This window comes from Lasioglossum baleicum, chromosome 14 (genome assembly GCF_051020765.1).
Source record: "Lasioglossum baleicum chromosome 14, iyLasBale1, whole genome shotgun sequence".
NCBI classification, from domain to species: Eukaryota; Metazoa; Arthropoda; class Insecta; order Hymenoptera; family Halictidae; genus Lasioglossum; species Lasioglossum baleicum.
The window spans coordinates 11,176,568-11,202,846 of NC_134942.1; the positions used below are offsets into that span (position 1 = coordinate 11,176,568).

General features: G+C 43.7%; 1 protein-coding gene across 6 annotated transcripts in view; it reads left to right on the top strand.

The window, feature by feature from the left end:
• Positions 1–26,279, top strand: part of LOC143216002 (uncharacterized) — a 42,763-nt gene that overhangs the window by 1,752 nt on the left and 14,732 nt on the right. For 3 of the 6 annotated variants that reach the window (XM_076438689.1, XM_076438693.1, XM_076438692.1), the window contains 3 exons: positions 9,112–9,347; positions 14,421–14,505; positions 14,768–14,891. In XM_076438689.1, the coding sequence (XP_076294804.1) occupies positions 9,182–9,347; positions 14,421–14,505; positions 14,768–14,891 (375 nt within the window). In that variant the 5' untranslated portion in view covers positions 9,112–9,181. Of the gene's footprint in view, positions 1–4,913; positions 5,099–9,111; positions 9,348–11,868; positions 12,275–14,420; positions 14,506–14,767; positions 14,892–18,547; positions 21,940–26,279 lie in introns of those variants that run through there. The other 3 variants (XM_076438690.1, XM_076438694.1, XM_076438691.1) reach the window with 3 other exon arrangements.

Genomic DNA, 26,279 nt, shown 5'->3' on the forward strand with positions numbered 1-26,279 from the left:
CAGGAATATTGCGTGATACATAGTACATTGTGGTGATCGTGATTGTTTTAACAAGTGTTCGTAATTAATTTACCGATATACATAGTTTGCTGCCACTTGCCTCGTTTTCGGAGTTCCCTCGAGATTTTCACGATCAACGGAGGAAAGCGACGTTAGGTTATACGTGTATACGAGCCGAGGGTTGCCGTAACGAAAGTTAAAAATAGTCGAATATAGCAAATAAACGAAGCAAGGTTGACGGACGCGATGCTGAAATACCTGGCTATATTAATAAATTTCCCGTTGATCCTCTTGCAGCCTAGTAAAAATAACGGTGACATAATATTAGGTACGTATTCGAAACAAAAGCGATTTTATGCTCTGTAACGAGTTCTTGGTTTCTCTTTGAATTTTCGAATTTTTGAAATCTTAAGTTTTCGAATTCTGTTTTCAGAGCAATTTCCCCGCGCGCATGATTATCTAAAATGGCTAATATCCTGGAGTGTAAAACTTGAAAAATTCAATTTTGGTCACAAAAATGAAGACGGGTCTTCAACTCACCGTGCAGCGCGCGACGCGGGGGCGATTGCGGCGAAATAAATTCCTGGCGAACATCATAAAGGGTGCAGTACAGTATCCGGGTGCCCGTGCCCTGGCCGGTTGTATTCTCGGGAAACGATTTTGGCGTGAGAATGCCATAAAACGGCGCGCTGCCGACTGTCTAGACTCGAGTTCCACATAAATAGTGCAATACGCGGCTTCGATCGATCTTACTGTCCGGCCGATAAACCGTAGTTTTCACCGCGGCGACATCCGCTGAGCGGACAGGTCAACGGCCTGTGACGGATAATTGAGAATCGCTTGGTTAATAATTAGCAGGCGATCTGCCAATGCCGGATTGGAAGAAACGTGGCATTTGTAACGCACCGCTGCTTGCCAGCTTTTATTCTAGGCAGACCAATTTAGCGAGCCGCACACGATACTTACACGTGCGCTGCGTAACACCATGTAGAACCGTGAGTCCGAGATTTTTTCTAGCCGGTTTCTAATTACCGGATTGCGCGCTCGTACCGTTCGAACAACGCAGAAAATAACGATAGAGTCCACTTCTGAACAAAACGCCGCTTGCAGTCAGGAATAACACAATTCTGCACTTACTTGGCAAACAAAAACAGATGCCGAATACAATCGACCCTCTGTACTCGAATGGCGACTCTGAGGCGCCAGTCAAAACTGCCATATCATTATTTTGAGACAGTTTTTAAATTATTAAATTGTTCCGTATTCTAGAAATTGCTAAAAACGCCGAGTAGAAACGCGTACAATTTTATGGAAACGTTGTTAACATTGAGCAACAAGCGACGGCCACGCGAAAAGAATTTGTTCGCGGGTTCTGCCTTTTTATCGGCACCTCGATAAAAATATACTGTTCCATATAAGGTGAAGCGGATGACCTTGAGATCTCGATGAACCAAGAAGAAACCACGAGTAAATTCTTGACCGTGTATCGTTGACCCGTTTGAATCGGTCGTACGCTTTCCTTATAAATTTTGATTGCGCCATTAAAAACAATGCTCGAAGCGTTTAATCCCAGGTGAGTCACCCTTCAAACTTTCTTTCCGCGTGATTCCTTGTTCATCAACGGTGGCAAGACAGAAAGGAAACTGTTCAACGAGAAGAGCAGAAGAGATATCCCCGGTTCGGTAATTGCTCTCGGAACCCAAGCCGGGCGAAATTAAGTAATTATTAGAACAATACTCGGTAACTACGGCCGGCTGCCGCGCAGCGCCGTGCCGTGGTCTTTGGTAATTAGACGAGCGTACCAGATCGCATTAGAACGCGGATTAATGAAGACAAACGGATTCACGGCGAAGGCCGTTGTACCGATCTAAGCAAAAACTGTGAAAGCGACATGGGCACAATTAGGCGAACAACCGGAAATCTAACGCGTTATCTTCCTGCGGGGGAGAACTTTCTCCAACGCGCGAAATCAACAAGCGAGAAAATTTCAATGAAAATTTTTTGTTCACATAAATCCGTGTTTTTTTTTTATCTAATCGCCTGATCTAGTAATATTTATCGAGACTGGGATTTTCTGATCGTTGAAAATCATTTTTCTGTTTCGTCCGATTGCGTGGCAGCTTCCTGCTTCCGCGGCACTTGCACTTTTAGCAGTCCTTCCCTGTCCCATACTTTAGCTCTTTCCCCGGACACGCCTAACTCTCGCGCGCCTCGGATAACTAGTTAAATGATGCGTTGCGTGCTGAAGTTGTTGTACAGGGTGATTCGCGCGACCGGGACACGTCAGGGAGCTTTCCTGGTCGATGTCGCGAACGGAAACGCGTTCGAGAGGAAAGGTGAACGATTCTTCTGTATCGGTGCTATTCAAGTGGGGTTTTTTTTGCAAATTTTGAAGCTAGATGTATCTTGAAACGCGGCTCTACGAGAAAGTCTGATTTGTTTCCGACTATTTAGTTTGCAGGCGAGCTGATTCCTTTGTTGGTTGTGCTGCACAGCAATTAGCGAGGAACATGAACGTCTCGTTACCGAGTTAGCCCGAGCAAAGAGGATGTTCTCAATCGGACGATGCGTTTTCTGTTTCGGAGAACGTTCCTCCTACACAGAGGATAACGAGATTCCGAAGGGAACGTCCGGTCCCATCTAATCCTGCGTGGACGACTCATTTCCGTCGAACTTTTGCGCGTTCGTCGAGATATCCCGCGTCGTTCTCATAATTTCCCTCTTGGGGAAGAAACGAGGGGAAAGAGAGAGAGCGAGAGAAAGAGAGCCATGAGTGCGCACTTGACGTGCGTGCGTTCTCCCGTGTGTACAGGAAATAGAAATTCAATACGTTCACGGCAGTCTAGACCGAGAGCAACAGTCCAGTGTTTCACCTTGCCCTGGGATTTAAAAGACACTCGCCTCGTTTTTATTAGGTGGTAGACAAACTTCAAATTCCAATTCCTCTGCATATTTTCTATACTCTAACTGAAGAATCAACCGTTCTTGCTGAACCCGTTAATTCGCGTAATTAGCGAGGCGTTTTTAACGAGGATAATATTGATCGCCGTCGCGTCTCCGTAAGGAAAGTTGATCGAGATGCCTTTGATCATTTTAATACGCTCGTCCGCGATCGGGAGAGTCAGTCGCGCGATCATCTGGGTCACGTATTGGTTTCACACCTTTCGTGCGATGCGACCAACATAATTAAAATTGTTTATCAACGTCGGACCGATGGAACCGCGTCTGTAAGAGCTTGTCTCGTCTGTTTCAGCTCTCTTGAAGCCATAATTAAGCCTCGAACGATAACGAACAGCTCTTCACTTTGAATGGCCGGCTAAGAAAGCCGATAACTGCATGCAGATGGATGGCATATACATAGATAAATACAATCGAGAGTGCAGAATTTCAAATATCCACCTACATTTGAGATCCGTGAAGACAGATTTTTCGGCGAAGAACAATTCAGCAAAATTGATCGGACGACCCACTAAACTGGAAGGCGAAGAAATTCGCCAAAGTTGTTGAAGCATGTAGGCGGTATGCGCCATAGTAATCGCGTTCGGCACGTGTTCGCGAACGCGACAAGGTCTCGTGAACGTGCGCAGCTTTTCTTCATGACTAACCAGATACAGGTCAGACAACGAGCTTTGTACTTTTATGGTATTACTTGAAAACCGGTAGACATTCCCGCCAAGGCATCTTCTGTTTTTGTACCAAGCCTTGCGACTATGTATAATTAACTGCAGGAGAATCCGCGACGGTGTTTATGGTTTTTGCCGTCCCGATTATGCATTCCGATCATGTTTATTCAGAAAAACCGATCTATCCGTGATTCAATTAATCCGATTTCTTTTTCTCCGGAAGATCCATTCGATCGTGAACTGGATACGTAGGTACATATGTATTTAGAGATAGGTCAATTTTCTTGTCGATCGATCTTCGTTGACCTCAATGTTACCTTCTCTCGTTATCCTTGGTTTCGACGCGATTTCTGCAATTTTAGGTTGACAGTCTGGGAATGCAACCTTGTCGATGTTCTCTGAAAATGATTTTTCCATGTAGGCTAGAAAGACAGGAAAATTCACCGAGTTCCACAGACACGGTATTCAGCTCTCCGCGATTTCTCGAGTACGGTATCGAATTGGTTATCCTAATGTTTGCTCATCCCGGAGTATCATCGTGTCTCCTTCTCCGAGGCTCGGCAAGGGGAGCAATTATGGGGTAGGAGATAATTATCCGCAGCTTATGACAACCTTCCGGAACATCGTACACTCCGTGGTACCTCTGTTACATGCGATGATATTCACTGGTTGAAACGAGGAATGTGGGTGGCGATGGCCATTTTAGACACTCCCCTCGCAAGTTTCCGAGCAATTTATCCGTATAAAGATTTTATCGCGCTCGGATCCTAATCTAGTCGAGTTTATGCGAAAACTCCTCGGAAGTGGCAGTTAACTTGATACAATGCGCTTCAACTGTTGTTACATTTAGCATTTCGTGTTCATAACTAGAGCGGAAGAGTACTCGTCATTTTTACGAGCAGATTCTAAAGACTGAAAGCTTTAAAAGGATTTGAGAATATTGTCAGACGCGGTATGTGTCGCGACCAAAAAAGCTCAAGTTGTTGGGTCCAATTTTGAAAAAGTGATTCGTTTTTAAAAGGTGTACGAGTACCACCTCGAGTGCGCTAAGGGTTAAAATTAGTAAAAAAAGAAACGTTTGAGCAACAATACGTTTGTTGGCCGACGAAAATTCCGGTATTCTCGACGTGGAAGCTTTCTCACCCCGCATTCGATTGCAACGGGAGTTCCTCCTCGCCCTGTACAGCCAGAAACGACACGAGGGGTAGTTTCTCTCCGGCACGATTAACTTCTATAGTGAGGAGTGGGGGTTTGGCAGCGTCGTGGTGGCGGCGTCGAGCGTGCACCATGAGTTTTCGAACGGCAGCGGATGGAGAAGGTTCTCCTTGTGTCTGCCTTTCACTGTCGCGAGTAGTGTTAATAACATCGCTTTGTTGTCAAAGCGTCTCTTCGATCGTGAGCCGAAAGTGTAGTTCTCCTTGTCGCGTCGGTACTACTGTTCCTCAACAAGAATTTGGAATACTCTTCAGGGAACGGTGAGTGAAATTATTCGAGCAGGTGTTTCGGTAGTAATAACAATTCTCCCCCCTCCCCCTCTATATATATATATATTCGTTGCCATTCTCTTCTGAAACAGTTTTTTTCAATGAAACGAGAAAGTTTTCGTTGATTCTAATGATTCATTCGCGCAGATCGAGTAGTAGTATGTAAGTGCTTGCATGTAGAGACTCGTTTATGTTCGTTTTGTGAGATGCGCATAGCGTTAATAATTAAACAGCGCTTTGAAAGAAGGAACACGGTTGAATCGAATAAAGATCCGTGATCTAATTATAATTGTTATCGCGTATAGTTTAGTTGCACACGATGGACGAAGTCGTCGCAAAGATATCGCAGAAAGGTTAAACTATTCGAATAGGACTTCGTGTCCTTACCTGGTCTTACCGTCTTACCTGGCCACAGTTATCTTGTAAATCATTAACAGCACGGGACAAGGGTGGCAGACATTTACGAGGCGAGGAACGAAAATGAACTCGTGGATTCGTCACCTCCGAGCTTACCTGCGACTTTGTAATACAATTCAGATCGAGGTCGAGTTCTCGAAACTTGTCAAAATTGTGTTTGGCACTGTTTATGTATCAACCCTTTAGTCATCGACGACAAGACCGTCACCGACGCGACGAAAATACAATTTTATCCGACTTTTAACAAAAATGATGCAGTAATCACATGCTGCACAGTTTTGTTGAAAGAAAAATCCTCGAACACAGACGTGTCGCGAGGCTTGGTACATATACTGGAAACGTGTTAATCAAAATTAACTTAGCGTACCTAAGTCGCTCAAGGCTTATTTATACGGTGGTGTTTCAGGAGACACGGTTATTTGTGACGGAGTTGTCGACCGCATTAATAAATTCCACGTAATACGGCAAAGGGGACAACCGCTGTCGCGGCTATATTTTTGGAACACGGTTTTGGCATTAAGCGTCTGTAAAATGGAGTCTTCGGCGGTGTAGTCCGTCTCCGGTCGCACACTTTGCATAGATGACCTGGTCAGGCTTAGTGTTCGAGGAATTTAAGTGATTTTAGGGGCGTGATGCGTTGTCAAGCGGCCAAGCCGCTCGGTGAAATATGTATTTTGTCATCGGACAACCTGTTAACATCAATTCCGACCCGACACTTCGGCCAGGTAAATATTTATCATCCCGATTCTCGGCTTTCGTCCCCTAAATCGCATTATTTCTGATCCCCCTTTAAATAATCGATGATGCGCCAACTTCAAAATAATTAAGAACCTCTAATAAGCGTTGGAATATTCAGACTTCCGAATATCAACCCTAAAAATCACACAAAGTCAATTTTCACAATTTTCAATTTTTCTACAGAAATATTAATAACATTTGTAGGCCCGAAATAAATAAAAATAGTGCTAAATTCTGTCGATTTTGATACTTTAGTATTTCAAAAAATTTTTAGAAACCATAAATGCATAAAGATCCGCAGTCTAATAATAATATAATAGAAGCAGTAGTACACGGGATTATTTTTAATTCTTCATTCATGGTAGATTGCAGTCGCGTGTTTCTTCTTATGAAATCTAGTATTAGAAGGAGATCCGTACTCGTTATCGTTGCGACAATGTATAATAAAAGTGATTAGTAATTGCACGTGATTATGTAAGGTTTGCATCATCCCATTACAAACACTGAAATGGTTTCCCGGTAAGAATCTGATTATTGCACTTGTCCATCGAGGCGTCTTCAATATCGCTGTCGAGGCACGTAGAAACTGAACGATATTATCGAAGCAAACAATCATAAAACAAACAAACACTCTATTAGTTAATTAATTGCTTAGCTGTGCAAGATCCACAAATCCTATAAATTCAGCATACAGTTCCTGTTCCATATTTCGATGTAAAACGTGAAGAGAGGTGTGAGAAACACGAAGGATTATGTTACACCGGGCGGTCTCTTCGGACGAGATTCTTTATGGTCTAGTTTGCTGAGTCGTCACCATGGAAAGAGGTCGAAATCCTCTCGAGGTTTTTTTCGAGAGACGCATTCAGCCAAAGTTTCTACCTGTTTCTTGTTGCAATCTAGACTGGTTCCAGTCATGGACCACGAAGCGAGACAGACGCGCTCTGGCAGACCCGCTACGCCTCCATTCCACGATATTATTTTCTATGAAGTGTGCCTCTCCGCGCATAAGTTCGCCTAGGACTCGCAATTTTCATATTAAACGCGAACTACTTGTTTGTTACGGTTAGGTTTAATAACAGGAGAGCTTGCTCCTTAAATTACAATACCCCTGGCCCTGGCATGTCGTCCTCGTGATTACCGAGCTACGGGTCTTTTTACGTGCTAGCTACATGTATTAAAATACACGTGCAGTAATCATTTTAATTTTGCATCATTTCTAGAACATTGATACATTGTATTAGTAAACATTTATGTACGAGGTATTATATCAATTTAAATTGATTATTACTATCAAATAAAAATGGAATTATTCTAGGTCGGGAGAAGTGTTCCATTTTCGAGTTAACACAGCTCGATGAATTTTTCACAATCGTTTGATTGTTCGAAAAATTCCGTTCTTCAATTTTTCACAAATACGAAGCCTCTTCTCTTTCACTGCCGTGCTAATTTAGACCAGGATCCCGTTGCGGTGGAAAGGTGGACGGAAATGGAAAAGCGTGGGAGCAGATAGGAAAATGTTGGCCAAAAAGATGGCGACCGATGTGTATCGACGACTACGGTTACCATGCCTCGGAGCACGCACAAACAAACCGGTCGACGGTGGAGAGTGCAACTTTAGGGTTCCCTCTTCTGGTTCGCGTGCACGCTTTTCACGTGGTGTGCAAGTGCCGGCGGGGTTGGAAAGAAGGGGTGGTTGGTGGGTGGTAGAAACGGGAGTTGCTGCATTTCCTCCCCCGTCGACAAAGGCTCTTTTAAGCACGAACGAGTGCTGCACTTAGCCGCACAGAAGCGTGCACACCCGCGAGAACAGAAAAGTCTTGCGATTCCAGCGACACCGTTGATTCGGAGTTTCTTGGCCGGTGAGAGAGGGTGTCACCGCCACGCTGTCACCGGGTTTTTTTTTTTACTCTCGAGTGGTTTATTCAGTTTATTGTTCGAATTCGAAACGAGTGCCGCCGATTGTTGGCGACATCCCGTGCAACACGCGAAAAAAACGCTCGGCTGCTCTGTCCACGTGTTTCATGTTTTATTCGGTTGTTCCCAAGGGGGTGGACCCACTTTTACCGTTCAAAAATTTTGTTCAATTTTCCCGTAGTTTTTCAATATTTTCTTCGGGGAAAAATTGAGAATTTTTCATTCGTTGATAACGCTTGAAAAGAATTCTCGGATACCTAGCATGGTTTTAGTCAGTCAAGGTAAAACCAACGCGACGCCAGCCAAAATAGAAAAATGTTGGTGGCGTTTTGATATTGATTTTTCTCGTCACCGATAACAAAGTGGACAATATTTGCTTTCTACTTATATACATATATTGCCTTGGCGCGGCGCGGCGCACAGGGGATTGAATATTTTTCTTTGCGCCGTTTACGCTTGATAGTTATTTACTGTTAGAGTGAGACCGGTCCAAGAGAATCGCTTTTTTAAAATTGATTACTTTTTTAATGACATTTGGAATTGCTCGGTCGTATTCCAATATTCGCTGCTAACGCATCCAGAGAGAGGTCACAAAGCTTTTTTCATTTAAAATTACCGCGTGATGAGAAAGAATTGTAGAGTAGCTGTTGACATAGGTCGATCATGTTTTCATTAGATTATTATACTTGGAAGTTGGAAGGCTTCGCGCACAAGAAATTCAGTTTACCTGAAAGCTTCGTAAAATGATTCATAATCCAATTAATACAGTACTCGAGAGGCGTGACAACACAATATCGAAGTGAACCGAAAGAATGTTACGACACGAGGCGATCATTCGATTTTAATTGCAAAAAAAAAATAGGAAAAGTCATAATTTTAATTGGACAATATTTTCAGTGGTAACGAACGTTTGTTTCTCCCGTTCTTTGTTGCAGAATTCGACTCGGATGGCTGTTCATGTAAAAGCTGGGCCCAAGGGCGCGGTGAAGGCGACAGAGCACAGCAATGACGCTTCCGGTATCGAACTATCAGGAACTTCTTATTCAAGTTCGCGAGCTGACCCATGAAACGATTCGTCTGCAAAGACAATTGTCCTCGGACTTGTTCGACAATGTCGACCCGCCGGACGTGAATCACAACTTCTGCCTTGGCCAGGAGAACTATGAGAAAGGTGAGTGTGCGATCGATCGTTGAACGAGCCGTCCTTTCCGGCGAGTCAATGTTTCTTTGTACATAACAACATTTGACGACTGTGATTTGCAGAGGTGTGCGGGAACCCGAAATTTTTTCGATTTTCGATTTCAAATGACTAGATTGCGGATCTTTATGCAAAATAAAAATTGTTTGCATTGATTGCAAGACACAAAGGCGAAATAAACATTTCTTTCTTCGTTTAATTATCTAATTAAACTGAATCCAATACGCTGATGTCTTCAAATCTTTTTAATATATCCACTGCTTTAAATGGTGCTTACCCATTTTGATCATAAATGCATAAAATCCGCAGTCTACAAATGACCGATGGATGAATTTTTCTAGTGTACACACGCGACGGGAATGTACACTAATGTGCAAAAGAAAGAAGCACCCACTATAATTACAAGATATAATGACAAACAATATCTTTATGCAGAAATTGTATTGTACAACGATTGATTGATTGAATATTCTTAAAACTACTTTCAAAACTTACTGTGATCTTGTTTGATTTTTTACAGTATTCCATTGAATAAGGCCGGGTGCTTCTTTCTTTCGCACAGTAGTGTATGCACTTCTCCACTGTCCCGTGTACGCGACATTACCGCAGGTGCATTGAACTTGAGATAAGCGTTAACGTTATACCGCTAGCCTGTCAGTAGGTCGCGCAAAAGTTGGGAAAAATTCATTCCAGGTGAAATTCACTCACCATTCAATAATCGCGATTATCTCAGAAGTTCATCGAAGAATTATAACGGGACACCTCGTCGAAATTTCACGTGTCACGTGACGTCGTGTAAAAGTTTGAAAGCGCTAGGATCCGCAGTCTTGTCGCAAAAGCTTGTACACATTTCATTGCGGGCTCCTAAATCTGACGGCGTCCGCAGAGCGATGGCGACGACACCGTTCGCAGCTCCGAGGACCGGCAAAAAAACAAAGGAATCCGGGACACAACGGGCGCAAAGAGATTCGCAACGGACGCAAAAGAAACTCCCGTCCCAGGTGTCGTCGTCGCGTCGCGTCGTCTAGCTTTTACTTTTGCCGGTGACGGATCCGACGAGCGGGTTTTTCTCGTTCCCAGAGACCGCGCAAGTGTGCTTTACGGAGGCCATCGTGTGGCATCGGTCCAACTCCCTTGCATCTACCAGACACACCACTTGCCAGACATAGCACACGCTTTTCCCATCCGTCTAACGCTGATAATACCGACCAACTATGCGAGAGAAATAGGAAACGATCGCGTGTCGTCGAACGCACGCGGAAATAGTCCCGACGCGACGAGGAAATCGGCTTCGAGACTGATTCAAATCAGCCGCCAATTTCAATGACAATCCCTTTCGAATTTCATAAAACTTTGTTCAGAATTACAGTATTTTATCGATAATTGTCCCTAACACGAATCTGCCCAGGGACAATTATCCGCCAGGGATATGTACTATTCTTTGACTTTTGCCGAACGTGAAAAGGGACAACGGAGCTTGAGAGAGGCATTGCTCGCCTAGAAGTGTAAACATAACTAAAAACCAAAACCAAACTTCTTTATTTTACATTATTTATTAATGGGACTTTGACTAACATATTCGTGGCATTTTTCCAATGAAAATGATACCAAATATGATATAATTCCAATTATATTTACTTGTGTAATGGACGATGAAAGTTTTCGACGCAAAGAAGGACAGCGTATGGGAAAGAAAGAGACGCGGAAAGTCGCAGCGCGCCGGCACAGTTCAAAGAACTTTCCATACGCTGTTCCTCCTTGCGTTCGAAAGTTTCATCGTTCATTACACAAGTAAATATCATCGGAATTATATCATACTTGGTATTGTTTTCATGAGAAAAATGCCACGAATATGTTGGTGAAAGTTCCATAAAAAATAATGAAAAATACGAAAGTTTTGGCATTCGGATTAGTGTGGTACACCCCGCAGAAGTGGAAGTAGTTCTGGGACACTTATCGGCCGGACATTTGGGACATTCTATTTATGAAGAGATTTGTTGGGTGAATCAAAAGATTCAAAGAATTCAAGAATGTTTTAATGTTGCTTTTAATGCAACGAAGTGGTTAACTGTTAAGGGATGAAATCAAACAAACGTCAATTTTTATGTTATTAACATTTTTATTTTCCATCAATTGTGGGAAGCAGGAGTTCAATAAAAATTCATTTCATTCCTTAATGGCGTCTTTACATTGAAAACAACGTAACACCATTGTTAGATGTTTCTAATATTTTATTGTTTTACGTTTCACCTAGCTAGTTTCTCCATAAATGTATAAAGATCCGCAGTCTACTGATAATATAATTATTCTTCACATTACATTTTTGCGAGACTTTGGATCCACGATTATTTGGAACCCCGATTATCGGGATTGACAATTGAACAGCTATCCTGCAGCAGTGGAAGGTGAACAATTCGTTTAAAATGGTCGGAGCCGCAAAAACGCCTAATCGCGAGCAGCCTCGACCGCTAATCACGCATCAATCAGCCGCGCACTGTGCGCTAATGCTACACTTTTCCAGTTTACATAACGATGTTCAGGGCGGTTGCATAATTGACAGTTGCGTGTCACGATGCCGTCAAAGCTTCGAAATTAGAGAAGAGAGACAGATCGGGGGCCCGTGTGTGTGCGCGTCGTGTGTCTGGTCGCTGACGCGGTTTTTCGGGGGTATATTTAGGCGACCATAATCGACGGTAGGAAGGAAGCGTTCGGCGCGTCGCGATAAATCCTTGTCCGAGAGGATGAGCGGCCGAAAGAGCGGATTCGCGGTCGTGTGCTCGACTTGTTGACGGAGGTTATCACGTTTTCCTGAGAAACGCGAGAGATGTGAAAAAAGGAGGAGTGTATCGCGTGCGACACGCACTTGGACATGATCGTATCTTCCCTGATGGATTACATAAGTGAGCGTGACGAATTTCTCTTCGGGAATTTATTTTTAATCGAACGTTTCACCCATCCCCGAAAATCGTGCACGATTTTCTTGTAATGCAATTTACTGATTAAACGTCGCGTCGGTTTGTACGCGATGCATTCCGATACGAAAGGTTCAAGTGCCTAACACGTTTACCCGGACGAGAGACAACGTTCAAGACAGATATCGCGAACGCTGATCGATCGTAATTGTTCTATTTAAAGAACACACCCTGTGCACCGTCTCGTCTGGCGTGTAACTCCGTTCAATTACAATTACAGGAACGTGTGAATGCACCGCATATTTATGCGCTTTCGTCACCGAGGCCGCGTGCGAACATCCTAACGAGTATTTTAACATACAATGCAACTCGCTAAAGGCTGCGATCAACGCATATTAAAGCAGGAAATCAGTCATCGATCTATAAAACAAACGTTCAACGTACGATTCTACACGCCACGTGACGACGCGTAGGAGACTGGGATAATTGGCGTTCTCGTTAGAAAGCAATTTGATATTTCATCCACGATATTTTTTAACCCTTTGCACTCGAGTGGTGACTCAGAGTCGCCACGAACAATTTACATTATTAAATATGTTGGTATCTAATCAATTACTAAACATATCATATCAATATCGTATCAATTTCATACTATTCATACGAAGAAGAAAATTAATATACAGGGTGTCTCAGCCAAAGCAGACTACCTAAATATCTCCTTTATTTAATCTTAATTTAATCTAAATGGTATCGAAGGAGGAATATCGTAGAAGAACAATTTCTTTTGTCCAGTCATTTTTCCATAGTTTTTTCAAAGTCGTCGTTATTTTTTATCGGGAATACCTTTTTCTATTCGATCTTGTTAATGACTTAAGCATATTCAAATATATTTTTTCAACCGCTATAAGATGGAATAAAAAAAATAACGATGACCTTGAAAAAAAACTGAAAAAATAACCGGACAAAGAAAATTGTTCTTCTACGATATTATTCCTCCTCTATTTAAATTATGCCATAAATATTTTTCGTGTCATTAAAAATAAAGGAGACACCCTGTACATAGTATGGAATTATTCCAGGCCGAAAGAAATGTTTAATTTTCGAGTCAAAATAGCTCAGAGTGCAAAGGGTTCAGGTTTATTTTCAACAGCGAAAGCGTTTCAAGCGTTTTCCTCGGTGGGTTTCATTTCGTACTCTCCATTTTTCGAGTACACCCCACCTCGTGTTAGGCTCTTCTATCATAAATGCATGTCCACGGCTCCCATCTGCAACGGCACCCTGTTTTTCGGTTCTCATCACTCGCGCGTCACGACCGACTGCGCTTTTCTGCTCGTCGTCTTTCGACGGTTTATCTCTTTTTTTTCCTTTCCCCACTCGAATTTGATTATTTTTGTGAAGCGTGCCGGTAGGCGAACGTGGAAGATGCAACGCTGGTCCGTCAAGTGCACACTCGAGAGCCTCGTGGAGCCCGGAAATGCTCGGCCCATTGCAAAATACTGAACGATCAGAGAGAAACGCATTTTCATTTGATTACACTCTCGAGAGGACTGCGGACGAGCGATTTTTCGGGGGGAAATTTTTGACGGACATCTGGAGGACCGTGTACCTGAAACGGATCACGGAGTAACATTTTCTCCGCGGATATGCATTTCGAATCTCTGACGATTTTACCTTGAATAATTTACACATCGAGTGCCTTGTGGAAGCTCGTTGTGTTCGTTAAATGGTTTAGTATTGTTAGGAGAACACGAGCAAACGTATTTTGCAAATGCAATAACCGTGTTACAGAACGTTCTAGCTAGTTTAGCGTAAAATGTTCCTGGTAGGTTCCTTTTGCAACTTTACGCGAAACAGAGCCGTAACCTGACCCAATTGTTGGGAATTACCTTATATAATGATCGCGTATAATTAGACGAGCTATGTAATAGCAATCGGATTAGCTCCAGAGTTGCCGTGCAAGCGGGGCATTCGGTCTAATTGGTAGCTGAGCAAAACAATCGGTGTACAATAAAACAAGCAAAACGTTATTCGCGATTCTTCGGATTATTCGATTGAAAGGAAAGATTTTCTATAATGAACGAGAACGACAATGAACGTCCCCGTTCTAATTCGAAATGAAACGATTGCGTTCCAGGGAAACACCTGACGGACACCGTGATAAGGCAGCACGACAAAATCAGGAACAACGAGGCAGCGCAAAATCCTCTCGCCGAATACAAGTAAGTGGTGCATTACACGCCGCCTTTGAACAACTTGCCGCCCGTTTCCTCAAAGTTCCATTCACCACACCATAAGAGTGTCTCCTAATGCGAGCAATTATTGGCGGCACGACGCGCGACATCCCGCTCCGTTTCAGAGATTCATTTAACGAGACTCATTCGGGACACGTAACGATTGCTTCATATTCGCGGAAACTTCATTCGCAAACTCGGAGAAAAAACGAGCTGTATTCTACAACTTCGGGAATAATGTTTGTTACAGTAATTTTCGATTTCAACCACGCTTCTGCCAGAACCTGGACACCAGCGAGGGTATACGTGCTGGAGAATTAACCAGTCGTCTTTTAACTTGGAGAAGCCGAAGTCACAGGCCGGTGGTTCTGCAGGTGAGAGCTGGTTTCCGATATCTTCGATTAATTATTATACCTATTTCAAGGATCATTCAACGACGATTTTTTAATTTTGAATAGAGAGTTGTGTCACTTTCACATATACAGTAAGGAGCATAACTGATTCCACGCACTTTAAATCAGAGTAACTTTTATATGAATGGACCATACGACTTCAATTTCTCTGTAAGGCTAGAAGAATTGGTTTAGTAAATGACGCCTAATAAATAAGTTTTTAAGAAATTAAGAATTGTGTGTGAAAATTGATTTTTACAATTTTTTTAGCTGGCCCAATAACGAAAATTTAAGAAATGTGTTTTGTCAACTGGTATAAATTATATACGCTCTGAAAATTTCATTGAAATTGGTTAATTGCCGAAAAAAAGGCCGAAAATCTGGAAAAATTGCAATTTTTAACACTTTTGATCGTTTATAATTCGCAAACCAATTAACTAATCTCAATGAAATTTTCAGAGCGTACATACAATAATTTATACCAATTGACAAAACACATTTTTTAAATTTTCGTTATTGGCCCAGCTAAAAAAGTTGTAAAAATAAATTTTTACCATTGTTTTTCACAATTCCGTCCAAATTCATTTAATTCAACATATTTTTTACACATCATTTACTACCAAATTCTTCTAGCCTTACAGAGAAATTGAAGTCGTTTGGTCCATTCATAAAAAAGTTGTTCTGATTCAAAGCGTGCGGAATCAGTTATGCTCCTTGCTGTAGTATCGTACGAAATTAGTGCTCGCAATGAACACAGTGTTGGCCAGTCTTTCACCGTTCGTTTCCTAAATATGTATTACCGCTGCTTGTCAACTCGCACATTAATGCGCTTACGCTATAAGCGATGCACATGCCATGCCGTGCGGTGCATTAATGACCATGATACGCTGAAGTGGCGAACAAGGTAATACGCAGCATCCGCGTGCTGAAATATCCCGACTGGAATCTGAGACTTGTTCGTACTTTCTGCTCGTCGGAAGCGAAAACAATGTCCGTTATCAATCGCAAAATTCGTGCGATCTTCTTGTAAGACACTTCTAGTAAGTTCTTGTAAGACACAAGAATCAAATAGAAATGTATTGCATAAAAAGATGCATCTGGATACATAAAAATCTGCAGTCCCATTGCAGATACTATATGTAGAAGCGGCTCTTGAAAACGATCCACACCGATCGGAGTCGGTTTGTTTGCAAATCGCGCGGTTCTTTGCCAATTAAGCAAGGTCTATTTGCAAAGCTTCGGGGGTGTGCGTTCACGATCAAGGTCACCCCGGTATCAATGAAGACCGCGCGTACATCGCAGTGCGTGCACTTTTCGCGTGCACGCACTTCCGTGTACCTATTTATCTTTTTTTTTTTGCGTGCCCTCCCCTGCGGCCGGGAAAACGGGGCGGGGGGGCGAGTATCGCGAGAAGGGGTGGCATTTAATTCGTGAGCATGCGCCACGACCATAGGGGAGTTATTGCAGAGGGGTTGCCACTCTTTGAGGTGGATGTTATTGATCAGAGCTTCTTCTGCCCTTCGAAATGGCTCAAGTGTATCACGCCATGGGGCATCGAGCTCTTTGACTCCATGTTTCGCATTTTTTCTCCCATGTTGCTCAACTTGCAAATCAAAAATAAATATCCTATAATTGAGCGTCCAAATTGTTTCGACTGCATCGATGCTCGTTAACTTTCTGTTCGCATTGTATGTACAGTGTCTCCCACTAATATTCGGACACTCTTAAAGACACCATAACTTTTTTAATATTGGAATATACGACTTCAAATTTTTGGAGAAGTCAGAACAATTAATTTCCTACACAACGTGACAAAATTTTTTGGCAAAAACTGCAAGTTCTCGGAATTGCAGAGAAAATACTAAAAGTTTTATTTTTCAACGTTTTTATGTGGGCTTATATGGAAAATTTAGAGAACACGTTTCGTAGATCTGTATCAATTAAACATATTCTGAAAATTTCATCAAAATCGGCCGACGTTGTAATGAACTACGTTTGAAGATGGTAAAAATGGCAGTTTTTCACGATTTTCGGCCTCCAACTGCAGTAATTCTAAGTATTCTCACATCTTTCAATGCCTGTCGTTTTTTCCCGCATCAACCGATTTCTATGAAACTTACACAGTGCATATAATTGACACAGATCTACAAAAAGTATTTTTTAAAATTTCAATATAGGCCCGCATAAAAGACTTGTAAAATGCAACTTTCAGTATTTTCTCTACAATTCCGACCAAATGCAATTTTCGAAAAAATTTCTTTTCACGTCCTGTAGTAAACTAATTGCTCTAGCTTCCCAAAAAAGTTCAAATCGCAGAGTCCAATATTAAAAAAGTGATGGTGTTTGTAAGAGTGCCCGAATATTAGTGGAAGTCACTGTATATCGTGTATCCCTGAAACGTCGAATTGTTATTGAACTGTGTGGATTTTTATTCAAAAAGAAGCCTTACGTTTCATTACTTAGATTACTTTTTCCGACAGGTTTAGGGCTGTTTCGGACATCCCTTTTTTCCCGTAAACGTCAAAGATATTTAGGAGGGTTCCCTCTTACGTGCCCCACCCATGTATCGATTTTTCATGCAACACGTAATTCAGGAACAATTTAGGGTAACAGAGATGTTCCGCACACCCCCTATGTGTACTTACAAGCGATTCGCTGTTCTCGAGTTTCGCAGAAAAATCCACAGTCTAGACGCAACGGATAATCGCGAGAAGGAGTTCGTATTGTGTGAAAACACTTTTACGCGACCGCGGTGTTTATCACAGAGGAAAAATGGCTATCCGGGATAAGGATAACGCTGGATAGCCGCGAGCCTTGATAAAAGGCAGATCTCGTTTCGAGGAGGAAGGAGAGAAAAAGAGAACGCACACTAAGGAAAACGGTCGACAACGAAACGCGGCGATAAGGGGCCGGCCGATATTGAATAAGGAGAGCCTGTGCTCGGGTGCTGCAGTTCGTAGCTTCCAGTCGACACGTAAAGGCCGGCAATCCGTTAGTTAATCAAGAAACTTCCGAGGAAAACTGGTCTTCTAACGAGAGGAGAAGAAAAAGGTGGTCCGATTGGATACGAGAGATAAGGGGGGTCAACGATCGCGAGATTAAAGAAATTTGAGAGAGAGAGAGAGAGAGAAAAACGACGGGGAAAAAATTAGAAAGCGCCGGAGAAAGAACATCGGAATATCGGAGGCTGTTTTTCGTCGGGGAAAGGATACGGTATTACGAGGGAGGTTATCCAATCGTAACACGCCGATTTTAATGATATTTTGATATGATGTAGAATTTTTAGAGCTGTCGTCATTTATCTCAACGGGGTGAACAATCCATTTTATTGAAAATTTCAAAATCCAATTTGAGCCTCTTTCATTGGCGAGTCTTTTAGTTTAAACTGATTAAAAAAGAAATAATTTTTTTAAAAGATACGTTAAAAATTAACTTGTTCTTGCGAGATTCTTGTACAAAGCATTACAATTTTTTCATGGAAAATTTGTGTACTCGGTCTACATACTTTGATAAAAGATATGGGAAACATTTGTTTTGTTCCTATAAAAGAATACGTGTCGAATATTTCTTTTCAGTTCTATATCGTAGCGAAAGTTCATTAAAATCGGCGTGTTACGATTGAGAATGATGTCTGATCATTTAGTTAATTTTCGAGTGAACGAAGACATTACGACGCGATTCGAAATTACACGGTGCGTTAATGTTTTCAAGGTATCATTGACATATTATCGCTTGTAGTGTATCGCTCGGTGCATAGCTCGTTAACCACTAATTACTCTGAGTAGCGTCTATAGAGGGGACAATTCGAGGCGAGTAATGGGGTAAGGGAGGCGCAGTTTCATGCGAGAGAGGCGAAAAGAGAGCGTAATGTCGAATGACGTAAGAGTAATTCCGCACGAAAGATCAAGGTAAATCAATAATACGTTACGGTGCGACGCGGAAACCATGAAATTGCATCACGAACGAAAAGTGAAACAAAAACAGCTCGCCGCGCCGTTGCGCCGAGGATTTTATTAATTCCGCGTTCAATGGAAAGAGAACACCTGGTGAAATCAGCGCGTGGATTTCGTATTTCTTTTCATAGCATCGAAGGTTATTCCGTCGGATTTTATCGTAAAACCTATAGTTATTGTTTTCCCAATCAAAGGTCACCGTTAATCCTTTTAATACCTGTATAACAAACAAAAATAGCACGCGCACACCGCATGACAACGAGTAATCCCAAACTCGACAATGCAAGAGACTGATCCGCCGAAAAACTGAAATATTGAAAACACTCACCGACGAAAAACAACAATGCTAGCGATATCGATAGTTATCATCGATAGCGAGCCGAGCCGGACGGGGAATAATGAAGCCGCAAATTCAAAACAAAACATAAACGCGCATCCTCTACAAAAAATAATTCGCTCAATTACGCGCACGCATGACCAAACAAACCGAGCCGACCGGATAAATAGAAATTGTAAATGCATCGGAAAAATTCTCAGCGCGACAAAGGAACGGAATCATCCGTGCGGAAGAAATGAAAAATTTTCCGAGTACCGGCGCAATTCTCCTGGGAGGGAAGCGGAAGCAATTGGGACAAGTATGTGCCGTGTACGCTGTACACGATGTAAACGACACTTGAGTGCCGATTTTTTCGCGCAAATCGAATGGCTTTCGTGCCAAAAAAGCAGCAATTGTACGTGTGCCGGTGGTAAACGAACGGCACGGCGCCGATCCAGCGAAAGGGGCAGATCGAGCACGGGAGACTTTCGACGGCGACCGAGAAAGACAGTGATCTAGAAGAAGAGGGAACAATGTAGCTGAAAGAGAGAGCGAGCTGGAGAGAACCAGTAGGAATCACGATCGAGGGTGGAGGGGGTCGAAGGAGAGGCTAATAGCGAGGGCGAGAGAGAGAGGCAAGTGGTCATGATCTTGTTGGATAAAAGGAGAGGGTGGATAGAGCGACGTGGGGGAACGAGAGAGGAGAGCGCACAAAGGAGGAAGTCGGAGAGAGAAGGAGAGAGACATTGAGTGAGTCAGTGATGGCGTACAGCAGCCAGGCCGAGCTGGGCCGAGCCCAGCTGTTCTTCGGTCCCCTAACCTACGCCAGTTTATTTCAGCTACGAACACTACGTGGTTCCGGAGCGCGTCGTGCTCTCTCCGAGGCTCGTTATCAACCCGTAGTCCTTATCAGTCTCTAATCGCCGTGGTTTTCGTGTTTTTTCCCGGCGCGATCGTCCTCGGAACTGCCGGTAGCAAAACAGAGGAACAGGGGAGAAAACCGAGCAGTTTCGCTCCGCGGGAGAACAGTCGACCGATTGTGCAAAAGTTTTCGGGAGATCCAACCGGGGAACTCTGTGTTTCGACGTTTGAGATCACTATACTGCCTCGGAGTGCCGCCACCGCCGGTTGGTTCGTTGTCAGCGATATCCTCGGGGACTTTGAAGTCACCCTTTTGCTCACTTGAGCCGCCAGCCGACCGAGAAAATAACGAATCGAACGCTTGTGCGAGCTGATTGTTACGCGGGTTTCTATTCCGCAGAGTGTGCGACGATCGAGGGTGGCTTAATGATCCACGGGAGGGGAGGGGAATAAGGATCTTGATGGGGGTTGAGAGGAGGTTCGAAAAATCTTCGATGGATGTTATGGATTGTGTAGGGTTTCGGTAGTCCAACATCATGTGTGATCCGATTATGTGGTCGAGTGAAGATTTTTGGTGAACATGCGTTCGACCGGGAAGAGAATTTGGCTAAGAGGGAGCTAGTGCGAAGGAGAAGGATTTCCCTTCCTTATCAGTCGCCGCAAAAGGTGCGTCCGGTCGATTTGCGAAACGAATGGAAAAACGTGGGCCGGCAACGTGCAACAGAGCAGCGTACACCTATAAATGGAACTCGCGGACGGCGAGACATTGACGTCTGTGTCGCAAGGAAAACTCGGCTCGACCTCGAGATCGGAGAAGAATTGACAAATTGCTATTGCAACCACGGAACGGTAATTACTGACGCGATCGATCGTGCGGCGAAGCGATCCTTCGTGGAACGCCATCGGAAGCGCTCTGGCGATTAATTCGCCAAACATTTAAAATATATTTTTTAAACATATGTATTTTTGTTTCGAAAGAAATCGAGGAATGTCGGCAATTTCATGTTGGAATCAGCTGGTCGGCGGTGAAAGCCGGCGCGCAGATTAAAGAGCTGTTTCAGGGTAGACAATACGCGTGCGAAGAAGAAACGAGGAAGAGTCGGAGTCGGCGAACTCCCCGAGGAGTCTCGCTCGCGCATCGCCGAGTCCTCGACGTCGCGCGTCGTAGGAAACGCAGAAGGAGGACTGACTTGGGGAAAGCCTGAAAGCAGAGGGGAAGAGAGAAATATAGCTGGAGAACGATAGAAAGAGAGAGAGGAAGAGAGAGGGGAAGGCAGAAATGCCAGAGTGCCAGAGGGACATTTTGAAAATCTTTGGTTCGACGCATGCGTGGGGATGTACTCGACGCCTGATGGAGCTGAAGCGATGAAGCTGCCCCTCGGTGGATGAGGAAGGGTCGAAACCCGGAGAAGAGTGGCTGTGTCTGATGGTGCGCCGACGTGGCTCATGCCAGGACACCGGGCGTCGCGACGCGTGAATCCCGACGATCGTGCATCAATTATTCCCACCGGACAAGGATCGTTTTGTCCGAGCGAGAGAATCGATTTCGGGGGCTTCGATTTCCTGTGGAACAATGCCAGGAGAGAAACAGCCTCTGCAGACAGCTTCCGGTGGTAGGCAGGATGCCTCTCCGTCCAAGACGAGCGACCCAGAAAGAACTCCTCGTGGCAGTTCCATGATTCCTTTGCCGAGAGCCTTGCAACATAATCCGAAAACTGTCAAGACTGAGAAGAACCGGCTCAGGCTCATCATGGAGAGCAGGGGGTTCACCGACGTCCTCGACAAGGAGAGGAAGATCAGCGTTGAGGACAGGGCCGAAGACTATCGTCTGGCCTGCGGGGTGTCTGCCACGAGACGGTCCAACGTGTCCTGCGACGAGTTTAGGTGTTCTGCCAGAAAGGTGATTCGTCGTTTCAGGCTACCGTTCCTTTACTTAACTACGTGTCCTGCTACGTATCTTGTAGTATATGTCCTGCAACGTGTCCTGCTGCAAGCACATATACGCGTCTCGGTATTAAAGATGGTCTCTTGGCTACTCGTAAGAGGTTCCATGCAGGTCTTCCAGCTACTCTTGTTTTGCTCGCCAACGCTCTGATCGATCATCGATGAAAATAGAGTCTCCACCACCTTCTGCAGGGGTGAGACCACGTCGACTCGAGTCGATGCTACGCAGCAAGTTTAATTGGTGGATCGACGTCGCCACGAGCCTTGTGTAGTGCTTGTTTGTTGACGGAGCAGGCCTCGAGACACCGCACCGGTACGGTCGGGACACGTTTCCTCGTGATATTTTTACGTTAACTGCGAATCAGAACCCTTTCAAACGTCCGGGAACTTCTCTGAATTGGTATGACTGGTTTGTTTGCATTAGCCGTAGACTGTGAAGACGAACTGAACCCGGTGAAATTTGAAAGGGTAGAAAGATCGAAAGAATTTGATATTGCCATTGTAATTTGGACGTCCGAAAAAATATCTTAATAGGTTTGATAGGTTGAAAATAATATAACAGTGTTTTGAGATTCTTCTAATATCTTCGCTGTCTTGAATTGCGCCTATTCGTTTTCGTTATGAACGCATCAAATCCGCTGTCTACTCGTCATCCTTCGATCTCGGACGATAAAATGTGAACTCGTCCCCTAAATTAGATCTCTTTTCATCATCCCGTGTCGCAAGACGACCAATTTCCCTGAGGGAAATTTGTGCAGCCTTCATTTGCCTTTGTGGCGCTCGGCATTGTATTTTCGGTTGTCTCCGAAAGACTCGAGTAGTCGAGTTTCTTTCTATTTCCTCAGGATCGCCTTTGTTCCCGTCGAATAATGGAGCACGAGAAAATTCACTTGACGATGCGATTTCGTAAAAAAGAAAAAAGAAAAATAATACAGGAGCCTCCGGCCTTGATTTCTTCAATTCCCCTGCATCGTCACTAATTCAATTCGTTGAACGTAGTACGTACGTATGTACTTCGTCTATAGGCCGGCGTTCCTCTTGAAAATATTCTCAACGAGTTCCTCCTTCCTGCTGCAGATGAATTAGTCCTCTCCCTCGAATGGCACTTCGCACGTGCGTCTTTTTAAAAAGCAATTTACAATCGATCCGTGAACCGGCGAACGTGCATCGCGAAGAGGGAACTCCAGCGAAATTGAACTGAATAATACATGCGCTAATTGATCGCGCTCAAATTACTTTTCTGCGAACAACGTTGCTTGCCTCTCTTGTTCGCATCTTTTTCTATGGTTTTTATATTGTTGTCAAGATTTTCTCGTTGAGAATCGCAGACGGAAGAGTTCTTCATCGCAGACTCGGACGAAATGACTCCTCCGGCACGAATGTCGCGCGTGCGTCTTTCGAAAAGGCGATTACCGATCGATCCATACGATACCTGCGTTCGATAATGACTCATTTATCGGCACACCTTCTCGCAAACACCAACCGGAAGATCGCACTCTTCTTTCTCGCACCACTGATTAGCATGCTCTGTTTTCTAGTCGGCATTTCAGCGTCAAATCTTCGCGTACTCGCGCAAGATCTGATCTGGTTACTTCTCCGATTCACAAACGAACAAGGATAACCTTGTTTTCATTATTTTTGCTTCCTCGAAACGGCGGGGTTCTTTTTGAGAAACTATCAATACGATAACACCTTTGTTATGTACTTAACATTTCTTTTTACGCGAAATATGAACAAGTGTTGTATAATTGAATGTGGTGCCCCACTATTTTCATGAATGATAAACGATGAAGAGTATTCCGGTTGTGTAATCCAGACTATAAATTTTTTAGTGGCGTGTAAAATTGAACGTGGACCGAGAGAGGATCGAAATAGAAGCTCTTCATTAAGAAACCGTCCGCTGAAACGGTTGGACACGCTGTGTCGCGTAGGCTCTTGATTGCTTCTCACGATGCCACCAGTTTCGTCACAGTACGCTCTCTTTGTCGCTTTATTTCTTACAATTGGGTGGAAATAGGCCAAAGAAGAACACTCGTCGGATATACAATTCCGTCTTGACAACGTCGCGCTCGAGATCGCTTCAACGAACACGACGTCGAACCATCGATTCCTTTGTGAATCTCGGATTTACTTTCTACTTTTCCTCTCTTGGAAGCTGTTAAACAATTTTAGGCGAAGGTGACACGGTCATTCAACGACAGAAATGAATCTGACACTTGGTTTTCAATTATACCAATATTATTTATTAGGTCGTTCGGAAAGTAATTTCGTTTCTCGTGTAGAGATAGCATCTTTATGCCAAAATTGAGTAGGTGAAATTCAACTAAACTGTCGGAAAACTTGAAAAATTGTGGATGTCGATGTATGATTTTTCCTCTATTAAAATCATAAGTGGAAGAAATATAACATTCAGTTGAAATGGAACTTGATATGACTCCAACATAAATCAATATTTTTATTCAGTAAAACAAGTATTTGCTACTGAGGTAGCGTCCCTCGCAGCCCGTGAGAAACGGGATTCGCATAATGATCCGCAGTGCACTTACGGCACGACCAATAATTTCGCGAGCTCGTTGGCAGCGGGCGCGCGAAATTTTTGTCGGGTTTCTTTGCCAGCAGTGCGGTCGCTGCTTCCTCGATGCGATCGAGATCGAGCTGTATCTTTATTTTTGACACGACCGAGCAAGGAAGCGTATTTCAGTCACGCGCCGCACGTATGCCGGCCAGAACACCGCACGTTCGTCTCCTCGTCGAACGTTCCCGGGCTCCCGACGAGGAATCTTCTCCTATTATCGGAGCCATCGAGACAGAAAAAAATCGAGGGTTTCCCGGGAAAGCTGTTCCGACAATTGTGCTGCGAAAGATAATGCCGTGGTTTCGTAATCTGAAAGGCTTGCACGGGGATCGAGCCCGCTGCTCGAACGAGTCACTCGACGAGATAACGCATTAATAGAATATGATAAATGCGATTACGACACGGCAACTCGAGGCGTTACGATTTTATGGTTCTCAAGACGAAGATGATATTTGTGCAGTATGAAAATCCTACTTGGTTCTCCAATGATCCGGTGAAAATCTAATTTCGCGAGATTTTTCCTGTCTGGTTAAGTTCGCAAAGATTGGCGAATGTTGATCGTAACGAGCATCGTTACAACCGACAATTCAATTAGCATTTTCGCTGTTCGCCGAGCATTTCCCGTTGCACCTTAACACAATTCCCTTATCTTGATTCCCTATTCATCCAGATGGACGTTCCCGGGTCTACGGAGATACACTTGAAATCCTATTTACGGCTGTGTACACAGGCGCTTACGTGTTTTTACCGGTGCGTCGCCGCGTCGGGACCGTAAAAACAGCTGTCTATCCGCGATAAACGGTTTACCTGATCGCTTATACTCCCTCCTCGTCACAGACACGCTTCGTGACGAAACACGAAACCTCTCCTCCCTGTACCTATGCGAGCACATTATCTTTCCAATGGCGGCGCTAGATCGCCGGATAACGAGCTGGAGAAAGGAAACGAAGCACTCCGGTGAAAGCTAAATAAATAATGCCACCGCTGTGCTCGTCCGGCTATCATTTGTTTTTACTCGGACGATTTCCCAAACAAGGCCCCGCCGCGCCGCGCGACGCGTCTATGTACTTGCATTCTTTCACTCTACATAAATACTATATAGTAGAGCCTTGGTCTAAGAAAGACGCCGAAGTCCGCGCTGTTTCTTACAATTACCATTGTAACTGCATACCATAAATAATAAATAATAAAAGGACACTAAGAAGCCGAGTGGAACCATCCGAGCGTAGGGTGAATCACGAACCAATTAGGGATGATTCAGCCAACCGCGCCGGTAGTGTATTAGCGCGTCGCTTAATATGCAATTACGAAATGAATAATATACTGCGCATAACTAGAGATTACGCTCGATCACGAATTACGGCGTTCTCGTTTCGTTCATTCCGCCCCGATACATTTACATCGCGAAATAAATTTCTCTGTTCGGGGCGATCCTATTGCAGAAACCTTTCACCGCGGATGTTTATGCAATTTTGAATGTTTCCAGGCAAATTTCAAGACAGTGGGAACAAATAAAATCTTATTTTCAGCGGTAATAGCTTTTACAGATCTGGAATCAATAAAAATCGTATTAAACTGAGTGGAATTTTTATATTCTAGCATTTTTCCAACATTTTTTGAAGCCATAAACGCATTAAGATCCGCAGTCTGCCGATCGCTTACGTTATCCGAGAGATAATCCGAAGTAGACTGCGAGTTGTAATCTCTCGCGCATTATCATA